At 33.5% G+C, this 19,401-nt stretch overlaps 1 protein-coding gene across 3 annotated transcripts; it reads left to right on the top strand.

Moving 5' to 3' along the window:
* Positions 1-818: 818 nt before the first annotated feature.
* On the top strand, positions 819-18,286 carry LOC127732191 (uncharacterized). 3 transcript variants are annotated; one of them, XM_052241263.1, is made up of 2 exons: positions 819-860; positions 17,056-18,286. In XM_052241263.1, exons 1-2 carry the CDS (start codon positions 831-833, stop codon positions 17,896-17,898), a joined length of 873 nt encoding a protein of 290 aa, XP_052097223.1. In that variant the 5' UTR covers positions 819-830; the 3' UTR covers positions 17,899-18,286. The 3 variants fall into 3 exon arrangements, with proteins under 3 accessions (XP_052097223.1, XP_052097224.1, XP_052097225.1); XM_052241264.1 differs by lacking the exon at positions 819-860 and adding an exon at positions 7,490-7,640; XM_052241265.1 differs by lacking the exon at positions 819-860 and adding an exon at positions 13,375-13,507.
* The last annotated feature ends 1,115 nt before the right edge of the window (positions 18,287-19,401 follow it).

The following is a 19,401-nucleotide window of genomic DNA, read 5'->3' as shown; positions in this document are numbered from 1 at the left end:
GGACATTGATGTATTTCACTAATTTGTAATCGTGAAGAAAACAAATTGTAATAGCATTTATCTAATTAAAATTAAAACTAAAATTAAAACTAAACATTGCAAAATTTCATTATTATTAGTATTGGATGGAATACAAAAACTCATCATAGATACCAGAATTATAATTTTGTCCGCTAGACTCGCGTTTCGTCTAGAAAAGACTCATCAGTGACGCTCGAATAAAAAAGTTAAAAAGGTCAAATGAAGTACGAAAAAGTAAAGTAAAATAACAAAAATACCGAACTCCAAGGAAAAGTCCCTTCACAAATGGTAAAACCAAAAGCTCAAATACATCAAACGAATGGAAGACAACTGTCATATTCCTGACTTCGTACAGGCATTTCCTTAAGTAGAAAATGGTGGATTTTATAGCTAGCTAAACCTCTCACTTGTATGACAGTCGTGTTAATTCCATCATATTGACAACAATGTGTGAGCAGAACAAACAGACCTGACAAGCGTTGAGGACACAAAATTCAGAAAGGTATTGCCAAATACAGCTAAGGTAATCTAAAGTTATTGACTTTAGAACTCTTTAATATTGTACATTGTCATGTTTAAATATGTCCAGTGTATAATATTACATTATGTCATACTATGATTGTTGATTGATATGAAGATTACAAATAATTCGATCTGAAGGCAGATAATATAAGGATTCGCTGTGTTGAAATGTTTATCAAACTTTAAGATATAAACATTTATTGAAAACAATTAAAGATTTTAACTGGTAAGCTATTTTTACATATTCATAACAATTAATATTCAATTTTTACGAACAATGTTAGAAAATGGAGTTTAGAATCATACGGCTCGGCAAGGTAATTATTTTTCTACAGGCATCACTCATATATTCTCATTCGAGAAAGGAAATGAAATTTCTATCTTAATTAATCTATGATAAAAAGGAACAAGTAACACATCTAGAGAATTGCGTTCACCCAGGACGTTAACGGTGAATAAATTATCTTGTCCCCATTCTTAACGATAAAAATATAGTTGTTGCCTTTCAGTATATGTTCTGAAAACAAAAATAATTGTAAAGTTAAATCAATGTTGTATTATCTTAAACAATGATTTCTTCATGTATATAGCATTTGCTTCGTGCTTCTTGATTTTTAACCGGATTTCCGAAGGAAAAATCGGTTATTGATTTGGGGATGTACGGCGGCTGCCAAGCAGTGTCGGTGCATTTACTCATGAACCGTAAAACCAAAGCTTTTCAAATTTTAATATGTTGTTAGTGATGACAAAATGGAGGTCAAGTTCGATATTGAAGATTTTCATTTTCACCGTTTAGGAGTTATGGTTCTTTAAAGATTGAAAAATGGTGTTTCCAGTCGTGTCCGTGCTTTAACTCATGGACCGTTCAACCAAAGCTTTTAAAAAATTTGATATGTTGTTACTGATGACAAAATGGAGGTCAAGTTTGATATTGCCGATTTTTACTTTCACCGTTCAGGAGTTATGGTTCTTGAAAGATTGAATAATGGTGTTTCCAGTCGTGTCCGTGCTTTAACTCATGAACCGTTCAACCAAAGCTTTTCAAATTTTAATTTGTTGTCACTGATGACAAAATGGAGGTCATGTTTAATATTGATGATTGTCACTTTTACCGTTCATGAGTTATGGTCCTTGTGATATTGAAAAATGCCAGGACACAAACAAATGTTAAAAAATCCGGTTTACTGTCATTCTGACAGCTTTACCGGATTTCCAAAGGAAAAATTGGTAATTGATTTGGGGATGTATGGCGGGCGGGCGGGCATCCGGGCTGGCGGCTGCAAGACAGTTTCCGTTCATTAACTTAAAAACGCTTTGACGAAATCTTTTCAAATTTAGATATGTTGTTTCCTGGGACTAAATAAAGGTCAAGTTCGATTTTCAAGATTTTAACTTTTATCGTTGTTGAGTTGTAGACCTTTCAGTAGCGAAAAGTAATACTTAGAGCGATGTCCGTGCAATAACTTGATAACGCTTTGACGAAAGCTTTTCAAATTTAGATATGTTGTTTCCTGTGACTAAATAAGCGTCAAGTTCGATTTTCACAATTTTAGCTTTTATCGATGTTGAGTTGCAGACCTTTAAGTAGCGAAAAGTGATACTTAAACCGTTGTCTGTGCACTAACTTTAAAACTCTTTGACGAAATCTTTTCAAATTTAGATATGTTGTTTCCTGTGACTAAATGAAGGTTAAGTTCCATTTTCATGATTTTTTCACGGTTTTAGCTTTTATCGTTGTTGAGCTGTTGACCTTTAAGTAGCGAAAAGTGATACTTCGAGCGTTTTCCGTGGAATAACTTGAAAACGCTTTGACGACATCTTTTCAAATTTAGATATGTTGTTTCTTGTGACTAAATGAAGGTCTAAATCGATTTTCACGATTTTAGCTTTTATCGTTGTTGAGTTGTGCAACTTTATGTAGGGAAAAGTGATACTTAGATTGATTTTTGCCTTTCCATTTCTGAACGCTACAAAAATTCTTTTATTTTTTTTTTACTTGATCCTGTTTCTGGGTCAAGATTTGCAAATATCATTTTCATACAGGAAAATCCGGTTTGCTGTCACTCTGACAGCCTCTTGTTATTTATAACATAACGTTCTGGAAATGAGAATCAGAGAATTCTCCAACCGTACGTGTTATCATTATACAAACTACGTTAATTAACATATGTGAATCCACTTCATCATTTCGTAAAAATAAAGTCTCCAACTGAAACAGTTAATCAGAAACTGTGAACCCTTCTGGAGCACCAGAATCCCCCCCCCCCCCCCCCCTCGTGGATAGATGGACATTGCCTAGCTCCCTGTTTTTGTAAAGCGGTATAAAACGTGCAATCTGTAAGTGTCGACATAAAACTCACGGGTTACATTCGAGTAATTTTGTTATATTCGGGGATGTTGATTGTGAAGCGTAACTGAACTCTGATGCATTTGTGATCATGTTATATTCGTATCTACGTTTCTAAGGTTATTTTAAATGAATTCTGCTTCATATGAGTAAAACAAAAAGTCGTCCAGTAGGGGTGTAAGCTAGTACCTTTTAGAATATCAAGTCGTCCAGTAGGGGTGTAAGCTAGTACCTTTTAGAATAAAAGTCGTCCAGAAGGGGTGTAAGCTAGTACCTTTTAGAATAAAAGTCGTCCAGTAGGGGTGTAAGCTAGTACCTTTTAGAATAAAAGTCGTCCAGTAGGGGTGTAAGCTAGTACCCTTTAGAATAAAGTCGTCCAGTAGGGGTGTAAGCTAGTACCTTTTAGAATAAAAGTCGTCCAGTAGGGGTGTAAGCTAGTACCTTTTAGAATAAAAGTCGTCCAGTAGGGGTGTAAGCTAGTACCCTTTAGAATAAAAGTCGTCCAGTAGGGGTGTAAGCTAGTACCTTTTAGAATAAAAGTCGTCCAGTAGGGGTGTAAGCTTGTACCTTTTAGAATAAAAGTCGTCCAGTAGGGGTGTAAAATAGTACCTTTTAGAATATTAAGTGTCTGTTGAAATGTGAATCCATCAAATTCAACAAATATGATGTCCCCAAAAAAAAGTCAGCATTTTAATCAAATCATCGTCGGTAAAAAATAAAAGTAAGATTTTTCATGACCTAAAACGAGAAATTTGTATCTTCGATTCACATTTTTGTACAAAAAGCACTGTTTATTGAGACGATGTATTCGATTATTCAGTTGAGAATAAAAGTCGTCCAGTAGGGGTGTAAGCTAGTACCTTTTAGAATAAAAGTCGTCCAGTGGGGGTGTAAAATAGTACCTTCAGAATAAAAGTCGTCCAGTAGGGGTGTAAGCTAGTACCCTTTAGAATAAAAGTCGTCCAGTAGGGGTGTAAGCTTGTACCTTTTAGAATAAAAGTCGTCCAGCTAGTACCTTTTAGAATAAAAGTCGTCCAGTAGGGGTGTAAGCTAGTACCTTTTAGAATAAAAGTCGTCCAGTAGGGATGTAAGCTAGTACCCTTTAGAATAAAAGTCGTCCAGTAGGGGTGTAAGCTAGTACCTTTTAGAATAAAAGTCGTCCAGAAGGGGTGTAAGCTAGTACCTTTTAGAATAAAAGTCGTCCAGTAGGGGTGTAAGCTAGTACCTTTTAGAATAAAAGTCGTCCAGTAGGGGTGTAAGCTAGTACCCTTTAGAATAAAGTCGTCCAGTAGGGGTGTAAGCTAGTACCTTTTAGAATAAAAGTCGTCCAGTAGGGGTGTAAGCTAGTACCTTTTAGAATAAAAGTCGTCCAGTAGGGGTGTAAGCTAGTACCTTTTAGAATAAAAGTCGTCCAGTAGGGGTGTAAGCTAGTACCCTTTAGAATAAAAGTCGTCCAGTAGGGGTGTAAGCTACTACCTTTTAGAATAAAAGTCGTCCAGTAGGGATGTAAGCTAGTACCTTTTAGAATAAAAGTCGTCCAGTAGGGGTGTAAGCTAGTACCTTTTAGAATAAAAGTCGTCCAGTAGGGGTGTAAGCTAGTACCTTTTAGAATAAAAGTCGTCCAGTAGGGGTGTAAAATAGTACCTTTTAGAATAAAAGTCGTCCAGTAGGGGTGTAAGCTAGTACCTTTTAGAATAAAAGTCGTCCAGTACCTTTTAGAATAAAAGTCGTCCAGTACCTTTTAGAATAAAAGTCGTCCAGAAGGGGTGTAAGCTAGTACCTTTTAGAATAAAAGTCGTCCAGTAGGGGTGTAAGCTAGTACCTTTTAGAATAAAAGTCGTCCAGTAGGGGTGTAAGCTAGTACCTTTTAGAATAAAAGTCGTCCAGTAGGGGTGTAAAATAGTACCTTTTAGAATAAAAGTCGTCCAGTAGGGGTGTAAAATAGTACCTTTTAGAATAAAAGTCGTCCAGTAGGGGTGTAAGCTAGTACCTTTTAGAATAAAAGTCGTCCAGTACCTTTTAGAATAAAAGTCGTCCAGTACCTTTTAGAATAAAAGTCGTCCAGTAGGGGTGTAAGCTAGTACCTTTTAGAATAAAAGTCGTCCAGTAGGGGTGTAAGCTAGTACCTTTTAGAATAAAAGTCGTCCAGTAGGGGTGTAAGCTAGTACCTTTTAGAATAAAAGTCGTCCAGTAGGGGTGTAAAATAGTACCTTTTAGAATAAAAGTCGTCCAGTAGGGGTGTAAAATAGTACCTTTTAGAATAAAAGTCGTCCAGTAGGGGTGTAAGCTAGTACCTTTTAGAATAAAAGTCGTCCAGTACCTTTTAGAATAAAAGTCGTCCAGTAGGGGTGTAAGCTAGTACCTTTTAGAATAAAAGTCGTCCAGTAGGAGTGTAAGCTAGTACCTTTTAGGATAAAAGTCGTCCAGTAGGGGTGTAAAATAGTACCTTTTAGAATAAAAGTCGTCCAGTAGGGGTGTAAGCTAGTACCTTTTAGAATAAAAGTCGTCCAGTAGGGGTGTAAGCTAGTACCTTTTAGAATATTAAGTGTCTGTTGAAATGTGAATCCATCAAATTCAACAAATATGATGTCCCCAAAAAAAAGTCAGCATTTTAATCAAATCATCGTCGGTAAAAAATAAAAGTAAGATTTTTCATGACCTAAAACGAGAAATTTGTATCTTCGATTCACATTTTTGTACAAAAAGCACTGTTTATTGAGACGATGTATTCGATTATTCAGTTGAGAATTAGAAATAATAGTGTAAAACATAGAAAAATAAAAATGAAACGTTTTTATTACTGCAACATTGTAAATTGGTTTGAAGATTTTGAAGCAGAATTTTTGAATGTTTAAGAATACACATCTAATTGACACCGCTGGTAGAATATATCAAAAATATTTCTGAAGGCTATCTTTCATTGTAGAAAGAATAGTGATACGAACTTTGGTAAGATGTTTTGTCGAACATCCTGACGAGCCGACAATATATCACTATAGATATGGATTTTAATTAAGTTGAGGTATCCAGTATAATGACGGGGAAAATGTTTATCGTCTTTTTTAAAGTTAATACCAATTTTTCTAAACAAAACATATCTTCTCTTTCATTAATGACGTAGGGATATATGCGGTATTCCCACTAGTTCTGCTGTAAATTCCGAGTTCTTGAGTTAGACATTCCAAATATGCTTCTTGTCAATAAAACTAATATCTTATGAAAAACAAATCCGCCCCGGAGGTAGGCTTCAGCTGGCCCCTAAACAATAATGTATACTAGTTCAGCGAAATGGACGCCACACTTAACTCCGAAACATACAAATGAACCAAAATTAAAATATCACACAAGACTAACAAAGGCTGGAAATTCCTGACTTGGGACAGGCGCAAAAATGCAGCGGGGTTAAATATGTTTTGTGAGATATCAACCCTCTTCTTATACCTCTAGCCAATATAGAATAAACGAATTCACAGCAATACGCACAGTAAAATTGTATGGTTAGCTATGTCCCTTATTATTTTAACCAATATGTACTTCGAATCAATAACATATAAATGTTTATGGCCGTTAAAATACTAGTAGTGAATTGGGCTTTGAAAATAATATGAAAAACAGCATAGCTCGAATAAAGTGAATTCGAACAGAGAAGATATTTAACAAAGTATAACAAATCATCAATAGACACGTTGTGAGCTCAATCGGCAAACCTCGGTAGATTCCGCTATTCTGCATCTTAATTTAGGTTGTTAGATCTTCCGAGGTGTGCCGATTGGGTGTGAACTGCAAGTCGTTGCTGGGCTTCCAAAATGTCGTATACGACTTTTTTGGCTAAAGCACTTTTTGACACAAATCGTCTTGGCGGAAGGAAATCTTTGATATTCCAAAATAGCATACAGTTAGACCAATCAAAACATTTGAAATAAGACATGTTTCAAAATTGCCAATCTCAGTTGTTTGTAAAGTTTGCTTCCAAAATGCTGTATGTAAACTTGAAAATTGTTGTATAATGGCTTTGGGAATCAAATACTTGTACATTTCTTTATTTCTGTGAAAATAAATTAAGTTTTTGGGTAATCCAGAAAGGTCAAAGTTTTTATTTCACTGCCATTTACAAAAATGTTCAAGTTCACATACGACATTTTGGAAGCAGGCATTTCGACCAAATTATTGAATTATTTTAATCTTGACTAATTGTTGTTATTGTAATGTTAGATGTATATGCTCTTTCGCGGCCCTTAAATAGTTTGAAATAAATTCTTCTTCTTCAACCCTCCATATCGTCGATACAAAATAAACACATAAATATCATAAACAACAATACTATATACTGACAATATCGTATCAACTTCGTTTTGTTTTTATATTTAAACAATATGAAGGTATAGGAAACGTTTCATTAAAAATTATATTTCAGAATACAACTGCTTACGTAAACATGCATGTTCTACGTGACATCGGCCGCGTTCTGTTATATATTTGCCTTTGAGAATGTTTTGATTCCTTGCTAAATAGATAAAATCACTCACGGCCTTCAGTCTTTTTCAAATGAGCATTGTTTTTAATTCTTTGGTTTAATTTAAAATGTCATTTAGTTTTTAAACGAAGCATGAGTAATTTAGTTTTTAATATTAATGTTTTGAATCAATTCACTCGGAAGTAATAGTATGTCAGTATTTAAGTGGCGTACTGTTGTCCTTAACTTATACCTCATACAGCTGTTGGGTTTAGTTCTTAGTTTAAGATATGGCAGGTTAGTTATAAACTTTATATTATTAGAATGATGTTAAACACCAAAGTAGCAAAAACTTAAACTTTTTATCAATGAATGACTTCTCCTATTCACCCTTTTCTTGTAAGTCGCGAAAGGCCTCTGAGCCGTTATAGCTTGCTATGCTGTATTAGTTTTGCTTATTGTTTCAAGCCGTACGGTCATATATATATATATATAGTTACATCAACGTAATTTGGTCTCTGGTGGCTAGTTGTCATTGGCAATCATTTCACATCTTCTTATTTTGTATTGAATGGTACAGGTACAAAAATCTATGCGGTATGAGTTTTGTTCATTGTTGAAGGCTGAATGGTGACCATGGTAACCTATAATGTTTACCTGACGTTATTTGAACTGTGATGGATAGTCTCATTGGTGATCATACCACATTTCCTTAATTTTATATTGAATTCGTGTTACGCAGTCTTTGATTTATTTGTGCGATGTTTTTGATGTGTCTTTCCATTATTTATATTTTAAAGGTGGTACCTAACACTACAGGGAGATAACTCTGTAAAAATCAACTAAACGTTTTAATCACGTTGCATTGTTAAGGAAATATTAAGCTTCTCAATGATCAAATTTAGTGTTTGTCAAACTGCTATATAACCAATGAATTTTTTCTGATAAAGTGGTTGGTTCAAATTTTTTGAAATTTTGATATTTTTGTCAAAGGGTCAAAGTAAACATTTTGTCAAAATTTTATGAAAATTAAACGAGCCAAATTAATATTAGTCAAGGTGTTGGGTACCACCTTAAAATGCTGTTGCAGATTTTTCTTCGATTATTGCTTTCCATTGTCCCTTTGGTTTCGTCTCCCACCTTTTGTATATAAAGCACACAGAGAAGAAGCAAATATAACAAGAATGTTAATTATAGTATAATACAACGTGTAGATGAACTAAAAACGTTACATTTCAAGACGATATAAAACTAATGATTAATGAGAAATCAAGATTTAAATGGTTTTGTCTAATCATTACAAGTTGTTATATTATTACAAATTGGTCATTAGTTGTAAATAATCAATGGACCAACAGAATAAAATATAACTTTAATTATGGAATTATTGGAAAGTTATTGATGTTTGTCATTTCCCTTATAACATTCTGTATTATCGTCATTTCTATACCAGCAGGACACGTCCTGGTCTTTGATATATAAAGAGAAAAGTGAAGTGCTCCGCCTTGTAAACCGGGTAAATTTTCTACCTTGGTGAGGGTTTGGATGAATGCGTCTTCATTACTTTAATATTTGCCAATTTTTTTTGTATTCTTTATATTTAATCACCCTATTATTCTCTCTTCTTTATTTTTATGTCCATTTTGCTGTATTCTATATTGTTTTGCCCATTTTTCTTTATTTTTTGTTCACAATTCTCTATTCTGTAAACCTCATCCAGATCCTCCCCTTTAACGTAAATATTGGAAAGTTATTGATGGATAGCATTTCCTTATAAAATATCGTAGAATAGTCATTTCAGTACCAGCAGGAAATAGTGCTGATTGTTGATCAATGAAAAGTACTCAATAGATTTAAACAAAAACATTTCAAAATTCATCAACAGAGCGTTGAAATCACACGAATGAATATGAACAATTTGAGAATGAATTATAAATGATGAATTTCATTGTCTCGGATTTGCTTTTTAAGATAAGCCTTAAATGTTCACATACTTGTGTTAAATTTTATACAACTTGAACACTACCGTTGAAACATTGCATTTGTGCATTTCGTGTTTGGACATATACACTAAGTAACAGAGGTAAGAGCGTAAAAATAAGTATTAAATAAACTTATCATAGATAACGTGCTTAAATTTTTGTACGCCAGACCGAGCGTCTACAAAAGACTCAAAAGTGATGCTCGAATCAAAAAAGTTAAAAAGGCCAAAAAAAAGTACGGAATTGAAGAGCATTGAGGACTCAAAATTCCGAAAGATTTTGCCAAATACAGATAAGCATTTCCAGTCGCATCGCGTCCATCCGATAGTTTGGAATTACCTATATCTTTTGTTTTATGATAGGAATTTACAAGAAAATTTCGTTGGCAAATCTAAGAAAAATATTTGTATAAAATGTTGTAAAACTAAGAGAAAAAATCAAATCGAATATGTTGGATGTCTAGTTTGGAAAAGTTTTAACAAGTAAGAAGAGGGTTGGGTGCTTACAAACATATTAAACTCCGCGCCACATTCTATGTGCGCCTGTCCCAAGCCAGGAACCTGTAATTCAGTGGTTGTTGTTGGTAGTTGTCTCTCATATTTTTCTTCTATAGTGATTTGTCATAAATCAGGTTGTCTTTTTGTTTGGATTGTTTCACATTTTTTCATGACGGGTCCTTTTATAGCTGACTATACAGTATTGGTTTTGCTCATTGTTGAAAGCCGCACAGTGACCTATAGTTGCTTCAATCCGCTTCATTTGTACTCTGTTGGATGTTTGTCTTATTGGCAATCATACCACATCTCCTTATATATAAGCTCATCATAAATACCAGGATTGAAATTGTGTACACCAGACGCGCGTTTCATCTTATTTTATAATTATGCGGACTGTGCACGTCTGTTTTTATTACTTTATTCCTTTGGAAAATATTCAATGTATCATACAAATTCATTTTCGCCACAATAATTTGTTTTTGAACTTGCATTCACCTCGACAACACAATATCATTTATTGTTTTTATTGTTTTGAGTCAGACTATTTATAGTAATTTACTGATCTGATCATTTGTATCAGTGTCTACATCTAACCCCAAGATTGTTATTTTAAACCTTTATTTCTAATTTTAGAAACATTTAACATCAACAACAAAATTACAAAACAAAAACCCGTATGAACACGGCTCGATACGACAGATCGCCATGTCCTCTACACTTTAATATCCGTCCCTGGATGTCGGTCCGATACAACGAGGGAGGGGGAGGGACCTTTAAATAAGTAACCAAATGAGGATATTTTTCCAGTGTTAACTTTTTATTCTATTATAATCGAATAATTTTTTATATTTTATATTTTCTTTGAATTCTATCGGAATATAGGAATAGAAAATCTGAGACAATGTTTTTTTAATTTTTTATATATTAATTTATTTATTTTGTTTATTTATATGTAAGATCCATCATTAGTTATTTTTAAAATTATACAGAGCTATATTTTCCTTTGTATTCAAATTGAAAGTCAAATCTGACACAGTTTGTAACTTGTTTAATGTATATTTTAAACTTACTCCAGTACATGACCTCACAATATATATAACCTTTAGTTTCTAAACTGACACAGCTACTGATTTCTTTTCAATAGATGCAATTCAACTACTAAGTCATCAATTTTGAAATTTAAATCCTCATTTTCTTATGCAAATTCTATAACATGTAGCTTTAACATTTCCCTAACAAATAGGTTATGCCATGGCTGACTAATAACAAAAATAATTTGTCGTAATACACGTAATAATATAATGGATTTTATGGAGGTTGTATTAAAACGATTGATATTTTGGTGCTCACTTCTGTTAAGAACCCGCTAATAGCAAATTTTATCTCGAGGCGATTGTAATACATTTAAAGCATGGTACGAAACCATGTCGGGAAGAGCACACAAGAAAGTATTTAAAAAGGTAAATAATTTAGAATCTTTAATATTGTAATGCACGTATCAAAAGCATTTTTTACCGCAACTATTCTACCTGAACTATTTAATATGAATTTTTCTACTTTTCCCTAGTCCTAACATACGACTTTAGTGCCAATATTTTCTATTTCTGTTATTTTTTCTGATATCTTTTCTTTACTTATTTTGCTATTTTTTATTTTCATTTTCTTTTTGTTGGTTTTCCATCAATTTGTCGCATTCCCCCCTAAAAAATATCACCATGAAAACGTTAATAATTTGAAATAAGGAAAAATAAGCAAACTTTATGTGTTGAAACAAGTAGGGTAAATTTTCCCTGAATTTCTTTCACTCGTAGGTTTTAAATTGAAGTTGTTAAAACCATTAATTAGTCTAAACAATGTAACATTAATATTTTACAATGTTTTCATGCATATCCATAAAATTAAAACGCTATTCAGCGATAAAAATTGATGTTGAAGACAGTTATTACACAAAATCGCATATTTTACATGTTTTTGTAAAGTTTGCATTAAAGGATGGTCCTTAAACAACAAGAGTTGGTTGGTATCTGAAGGACAAAACATAGCTTTACTTCAAATATGATATTGCTTTTGGTCAAGAATGTCACTCTTATTCGTTTATGTTATAATTACTTAAAATGTGCCGAAATCTACCAAAATTGTTGTTTTTAAGTCATCTTCAGGCACTAAACATTTGGTTCCATGTTCAGGAATACACCACAATGTTTTAGGTCTTAAATGTACAAACATGCATCTGTCATTCTGTGAATTTTAGTAAAGATCGGCAGACCTTTTTTTAAATGGCCCTGGTGTGAAATAAAGTCTGGGAAAATGTTGGTGTGGTTCATAAGTGTTTCTCGTTTCTCGTTTTTTATATAGATTAGACCGTTGGTTTTCCTGTTTGAATTGTTTTACACTTGTCTTTTTGGGGCCCTTTATAGCTTGCTGTTCGGTGTGAGCCAAGGCTCCGTGTTGAAGGCCGTACTTTGACCTATAATTGTTTACCTTTTACACATTGTGACTTGGATGGATAGTTGTCTCATTGGCACTCATACCACATCTTCTTATTTATACCTACCTCTTAAATGCGTAAGGACTGTCGATCAAACTTGCTTCACAAGAGTACAAAAATACAATGAAGGCTGTTGTTGCTAGCTCTTGTATTTATTCTTCTGTGGAATAAATATCATATGTTTAGAATTTAAAATCATTTATTCATTTCAGTTAAAGCTAAAAGTTCTGCGAGCACGGTTACAAAAGGTTACTCCTCCAATTAAGCAATTGCAAAGTGAATGATTTGCTGAAAGAAACTAAAACAAAACAAAAAAACAATTAGGACAAAAACTACAATCGTTATACGGTTAGGATTCTGAAAAAGTTAAAATAAATTCTAAAATGGATGCAAAATGGGTAGCTCCCAGATAAAGCCATGTCAAAGTTCACTATTTGATAGAGAAAACCTAAAATTACATCAGATCATAAACAAAATAAGAGGTGCACATTGACATTATTTTTCTGCAGAGTCTGAGAAAGTTTCATTAAATTCTAATTAGGGATTTAAGAGAGGCAGATGTGTACTATGTAGCTGTGATGATGTCCATGCCAAGCAAAACTTAACATCAAGAATCATTGTGATGAAATAGGAGCTGCAAAAATACATATATGAAAAAGATTCTATGTAAGATTGACAAACCTGTGTCGTGTGGTTCAGGAGTATCTGCCGATACAAAAGTGGGACGGACGGACGAACGGACAAAACGTTAACATTAGGTCAACCTAACCCTCTGTCCTTGAATTAGTTCAACTGAAACAGATTTGAAACTTACGGGATCGTCAATTAAAAAAAATGATATATAAAGATATAAGGTTTGCATATTTGGCTGGAGTTTATTTTGTTCATAAAAGTTGTTGTAAAATATTAACATAAAATGCATGAATAATTCTAATTGACATATATTGAATAGACATGTTTGTATTTTAATTTCAAATGATAACATTGTCTGTGGTATAGATTTAATTAAAATCTATCTGTTCATATAATTTAACCTCCAATGGGTACATTTTACGCTTAAATAGATCATGATAGGGTATTGATATCTGAACCCATGAAGATTTACGAGTGTGCGTAAATTAAAACTTGTTGACATAAAAAGAATTCGTTTGATACATACCATACCATGCAAAATAATTGCAGTGGGTTACGGCAAAGGTAAGACTTGTATTTGTCTTCAAATTTGTCATTTGAAGGTTTTAATTTTTTGTATTTGAACAAAGTCTATGTAATGACAACACTTTTCGCGGCGGTATTAGGATTAATGGATGGATGACTGTTTAACGTCCAGTGGCAAATTAAATGCATATTCAGGACGAGAAATGTGATATGAATATGGTATGATCTTGGTATTATTTATACGTACTCCATTTATGTTGTGATTTGAACGTTTCAATTCTGTAATATCTTTTAACGTCAATATTATACATAATGAGAAGGGTATGAGTTCTTAATGTCTATATTCTTTAAATAGATATAAGATGTGGTATGAGTGCCAATGAGACAACTCTCCATCCAAGTCAAAATTTATAAAAGCTATTTTGATGCCAATTTTTCTCTATTTTTTTAAAAACATTTATAATAAGGCACACCATTTTTTTCTATTCTTTATAATTTAGCATCCCATTTTTTTCTGTTCTTTATAGTTTAGCACCCCATTATTTTCTATTCTTTATATTATAGCTACTTAATATTCTCTATTCTTTATATTTTAGCACTCATTATTCATTATTCTTTATTTTTTGTCTATTTTGTCTTTTTTTTATTTTTTGCCCTTTTATTCTCTGTTTTTTTCTATCCACCATTCTCTATTCTATAAATTCCTTCAATACCCTCACACATGGCTTTTAAAATACTGGGCTAAATCCGATTTCTTTTGTGAAAGTCTCAATCCAACGATATGTTAATTTTACAAGTGCCACTATTGGAGCAGGCTTACCCTTCCGGAGCACCTGAGATCACCAAGTTTTTGGTGGGGTACTTATTGCTCAGTCTCTTTTCTTTTGTTATACTTTTGTTCTTTGTTGTTTGGTTTTTAAATTGATTGTCATTTTGTCGTCTTTCTTTTTTTGCCATGACATTGTCATATTCTTTTCCACTTATGAGTTTTGAATGTCCCCTTGCCTTGGTATATTTACATAGAAGTTAAGTTTATTTATAACGCCCTATAAAAGAAATAAAAAAAAAATTCAAAGTAAAGTATATTTTTCATTCTGTATTAAAAGATATTAACATGATTTGGATATTTACTATTCATTCTTTCATAAACTGTAATATCGATTTAATGAATCTAATGTTCATTGTTCTAGATCAAATAGGCGAATAATCTAAGCTGATGTTAAAACTAATTAATCCAATTTAATTTGATTATCGTGCAACCATATAAAGCAAAGAATCCAGGATAGAAAATATTAAGCAAGTTATTTTTATCGCTGTTTTTTTTTTGTATAGCTGACGATGTCAAGTTGTGGGAAGAATTAAGTGTGCAAGTTTATTACATTTTTTTTGCCAAATCTGACAAATATTAAACAACCGTGATGGGATTGCTCCTCTTGCATAGTAGATACTTAGCCAGTCGTAAGCGATTGAGCTAGGATAGTACTCCTTTAGCTCAGTCGGTTAGAGCGCTGACTTTTAACACAGAGGTCCCTGGTTCGAGTCCCGGTTGAGACAATGCTCATCGGTCACACATCAAATACTGCTAAATTTAGAATGTGTATAATGAAAAATATGGGTCATCCCAAACAAAATGTTTCGACAAGAGCGATCAATTTATTGTTGGTTGCTTAACTTCCGTAGGCAAATATTTCATGCATGTTCAGGACGAGCACAAATTAACAATAAAAACAAAATGTAGGTCCTGTAAAAGAAACCGTCCGGGATGAAGGTCGGAGAAATTTGGACTGCCACTGAAAAATGAGGGTATATTGGATAAGGACAAATATTTTGCCTTGCAACAGGTCACATACGGACCCCTTAAATAATTGTTAAAAGGGTTCTTAACGTCCAGAGAGCGTGTCATAATCTCTCTACACGAGACATCTTGATCATTTAACCTCCCAAATCTGAAGGGACGTGTCTGCGTATTTATAAATCCCGCACAACCAAACGGACGCCCCACTATTCGCAACGGTTTTATTGCAAAAGAAGACCAAAGTGATCGTATTTCTATTCCCAAGTAACCCCTGGGGAATGGGTCCGAAAATATATTTCTGTTATTTACTTATGTTTTATTTAAATATAAATGGATTGAGGTTCTCTAATTGAAAGCTTGAAATCATAAAAAGCTGATATCTCGTTCTCTTGAAAATGACGTACGGTGAAATCAAACTTTGTATATATAGTGATTTTTACCACCCCCACCATCCACCACCCACCCCCAAAAAAAAAACCAAAACAAAGCAATAAAAACACACAAGAAACACAAACAAACATTGTAACAAACAAACATTTGGAGGAAGTAAACAACCAGGTTTGAAATACATCAGCTGTTTCTTGAATTCTCTTGAAATTTTTTCAGTCTGTTTTGTATTCTTCAATATGGATAGATTGCTTCGGTGACCGGATTGTATTGTGTTCGCCTCGACAACTGGAGGTCGTTAAATTTGGTATTTGCTATTTTTCCCGTTGGAAAAAAAACAGAAACTTAATTCTTTTTCTGCCTTTAGAAGGAAGTTATGGAAAAAACAAAGACTGATTGAGTCTTCTGTAGACTAACCTGATGAAAGTTAGTACAAAGCTATATATTTTCACATGATATTAACATGTGACCTTCCTGAATATAAACATACATAAAAGGTAAAAAGATGTGGTATGATTGCCAATTAGACAACTATTCATCAGAGATTAATTGACGTAGTTTTAACTATAGGCTACCGTATAGCCTTTAACAATATGTATATAGATTCCAAAATTGTATCGAGTGTGATACGATGTTTCTCCACTCGAGGCGGTTAAAATTTCAAATTTCAAACGCAAGGAAAAGAGCATTTTAATTGGTGTCATAATTTTTGTCCTTTCAACCTCTCAACCTTTAATGTATAGTCTCGTCATAGTGTGCTCGCCTCAAATGTGTGAGATCTCGGGTCCTATCCCCTGCCGGGTCAAACCAAAGACTTCAATTTATATTTGCCTCTTCTCTTCTGAACACGTGGCATCTATGAGTATGAACAAAGATTGGTCGATGCGGAGTCAGAAACATGTTTCCGGGTAGGGTGATATGACCTCATGTTGACGGTTACCTTGTATACAAACACATATAAATCAATGCTTATTGTGTCGGTATGATACAAAGCAAGGGTTCATATTGATATAATATTAACATATTATCACCCTGATTATGCATGCATGTTGACATTGGACGTTAAACAGTAATGTCAATGAATTCGTGAGCGCTTGTTCACTTTTGTGTTGACACGGAAAAGCATTCATATGTTCATTTTGCTGTAAGTTTACGGTATATAAAATGTTGAGTTATTAGAAACATTAAGGTTTTTCTAGCGCTAGTTATAGATTTTCTTCACCGTATTTGATAAAATGTAATTTAAATGTGTTGGGACATCTTTTATGAATTGAACTCTGCAACTTCGTATTGCTTTTGTATACATGTCTATTTTTTTATTCAATTTTGTTGTTATGCTGAATTTTCATATGTTTGAACAACAAATCATTTTATGAGAATGATAATAATTATGTATTATTTCTAGATAAATATAGTTATGGACAGCAGATATGCCATCAAAAGAAATCAAATGCGCCAAAGAAAGTTGTCAACTGAACTTGAAAATATTCACGCAAGACTTGAAGGAAGCCTATGTTTGCTTGAACACGAGGTAAAAGAAGTTAAAAAAGATCAGGAAAGGCAAGAAGAACCGGACCTGGACTTCGATATTTCGTACTTTAAGAAAAGGTCAGAAACTAACACTATGGGTGATGCTAGAAGACGAGCTAGCAGTTTTAGCATCAGTGAATCCAAAACCAACGTTTGTGGTCCGAAAAAACCTAATTTACATGAAAGAAGAGAAAGTATTTCAAAAATACACAAAATCGAATCTCCTGTTGCGCAATATATTACAAGTCCATTGGTTCCATCTTATGCTAAAACGAGACGGATGTCTCTTCCGGCAAATATATTCCACTCCCATGAACCTTTCATAGGATTACATGGTTCTAGCTCAAACAGTCCTGGGGTGAACAAGGGGAGTGATTCCAGCTTAAAAGGGAGCCATAATGATGTTAGAAGATCACGTGACAGTATAAGATCACGTGATAGTTCACCGGAAATGGAAAAATACGAATGTCAGATGAGACGTTTAAAACGCGAGCTAAACCAAAGGATACCCAAAACCATTAAACAGTTGTCAAGAATACCACTAACGTCTACAGAGGAGCGTCATATTATAAAATATATAAAGGAGGAAGAACACAAACAAATGACAGAACGGAAAAATGCCGAGATTCTCGAAGGAATACAAAAGTGCACCTATCTAAGAACGAAAAATCCTGCAGAACTGTCAGTTGAGGAAATGTTAGACAGATCACCCGACTAATCAAATAGGTCACAGACTAACAGTTCTGATCATAATTTATTTAAATTTTATGTTAAGATACATATGGATATTGATGTAAAAATAGAAATACCGCTTTATTAAAGACTTCAAGCACTAGAATGGAAAAATGTATTCTGGCAATGATTTGCAGACTCACGAGAGCAGTATATTTTCCCTGTTGCAAAATAGTTTCCCATGTATGCAGTTAAAGTACCTTAATCATGTCAAAAAAAGTTCCATCTTTGTTAAACAAAGACTTAAGTACGCTTCATTGCTATCGTAATCATTCCATCATATTTTTTTGCTTTTAGATGACGTTAGTTGATCACATGATTTGTAAGTTTGTTGTTCATAAATATTTTTATATAAATGATACAATTGAAGAGTATTAACCGACTTTTAACTTTATTTCACACAAAAACAAACTTATTTTAAATATAACACTTTTCCTGTATTAAATGATACTACATAGGACTGACTAGTTGGGAGGCACATACGATGGATGTACTGATCCAGGATCTTATCAGTCAGCAGTTAACTATGTTGTTGTCCGGTAATGAGTCATCCATTTACTTAGACAACAATTGTGATATCGGTTCGGTTTTTCTTTTATAAAATGTTTTGGCATACAGACATTTGATCAATTTGTAAAGCAAGTTTGTACACTTTAGTTTAATGACACGAACAGAACTGTGCATGTGTCGAAGATATTAATACAGGGGTGTGTGTGTGGGTGGAAGGGGGGTGGGGGTCCTCAAACACGAACAGTTCTGTTCATTTGGGTACTTTATCTTATTCATTAATGATAAAACTGATTTGTTTATTGTTTATTGTGATAATCTTTTGCAACAGTTTTTAGGTTAATGTCGATATCATTCAGTTCAAATCAAATCAAAGAAGTTTCTTTAGATTATAATGTCCAAGAAAATATATACACAGATACAATACTAAGTAACGTTTTGTAAATGCATCAAAATGATGTGTAAAACCTGGTTTTATAGCTAGCTAAACCTCTTGCTTGTATGTAAATGCATCAAAATGATGGGTTAAACCTGGTTTTATAGCTAGCTAAACCTCCTGCTTATATGTAAATGCATCAAAATGATGGGTTAAACCTGGGTTTATAGCTAGCCAAACCTCCTATTTGTATGTAAATGCATCAAAATCATGATCACATCAATAAAACTTTAGGAAGTATGACTTTTACGTTAGAGTATTTCGTAGCTTCCATGTAGTAGCTACACTTTATAGAGTATGACTTTTACGTTTGACTGTTTCGTAGCTTCCATGTAGTGGCTACACTTTATAGAGTATGACTTTTATGTTAGACTTTTTCGTAGCTTCCATGTAGTGGCTACACTTTATAGAGTATGACTTTTACGTTAGACTGTTTCGTAGCTTCCATGTAGTGGCTACACTTTATAGAGTATGAAATTTACGTTAGACTGTTTCGTAGCTTCCATGTAGTGGCTACACTTTATAGAGTATGACTTTTACGTTAGA

This window comes from Mytilus californianus, unplaced genomic scaffold, assembly GCF_021869535.1.
Source record: "Mytilus californianus isolate M0D057914Y unplaced genomic scaffold, xbMytCali1.0.p SCAF_22, whole genome shotgun sequence".
NCBI classification, from domain to species: domain Eukaryota; kingdom Metazoa; phylum Mollusca; class Bivalvia; order Mytilida; family Mytilidae; genus Mytilus; species Mytilus californianus.
The sequence above is the reverse complement of the archived record's forward strand: the minus strand, read 5'-3'. Positions and strand labels throughout refer to the sequence as shown.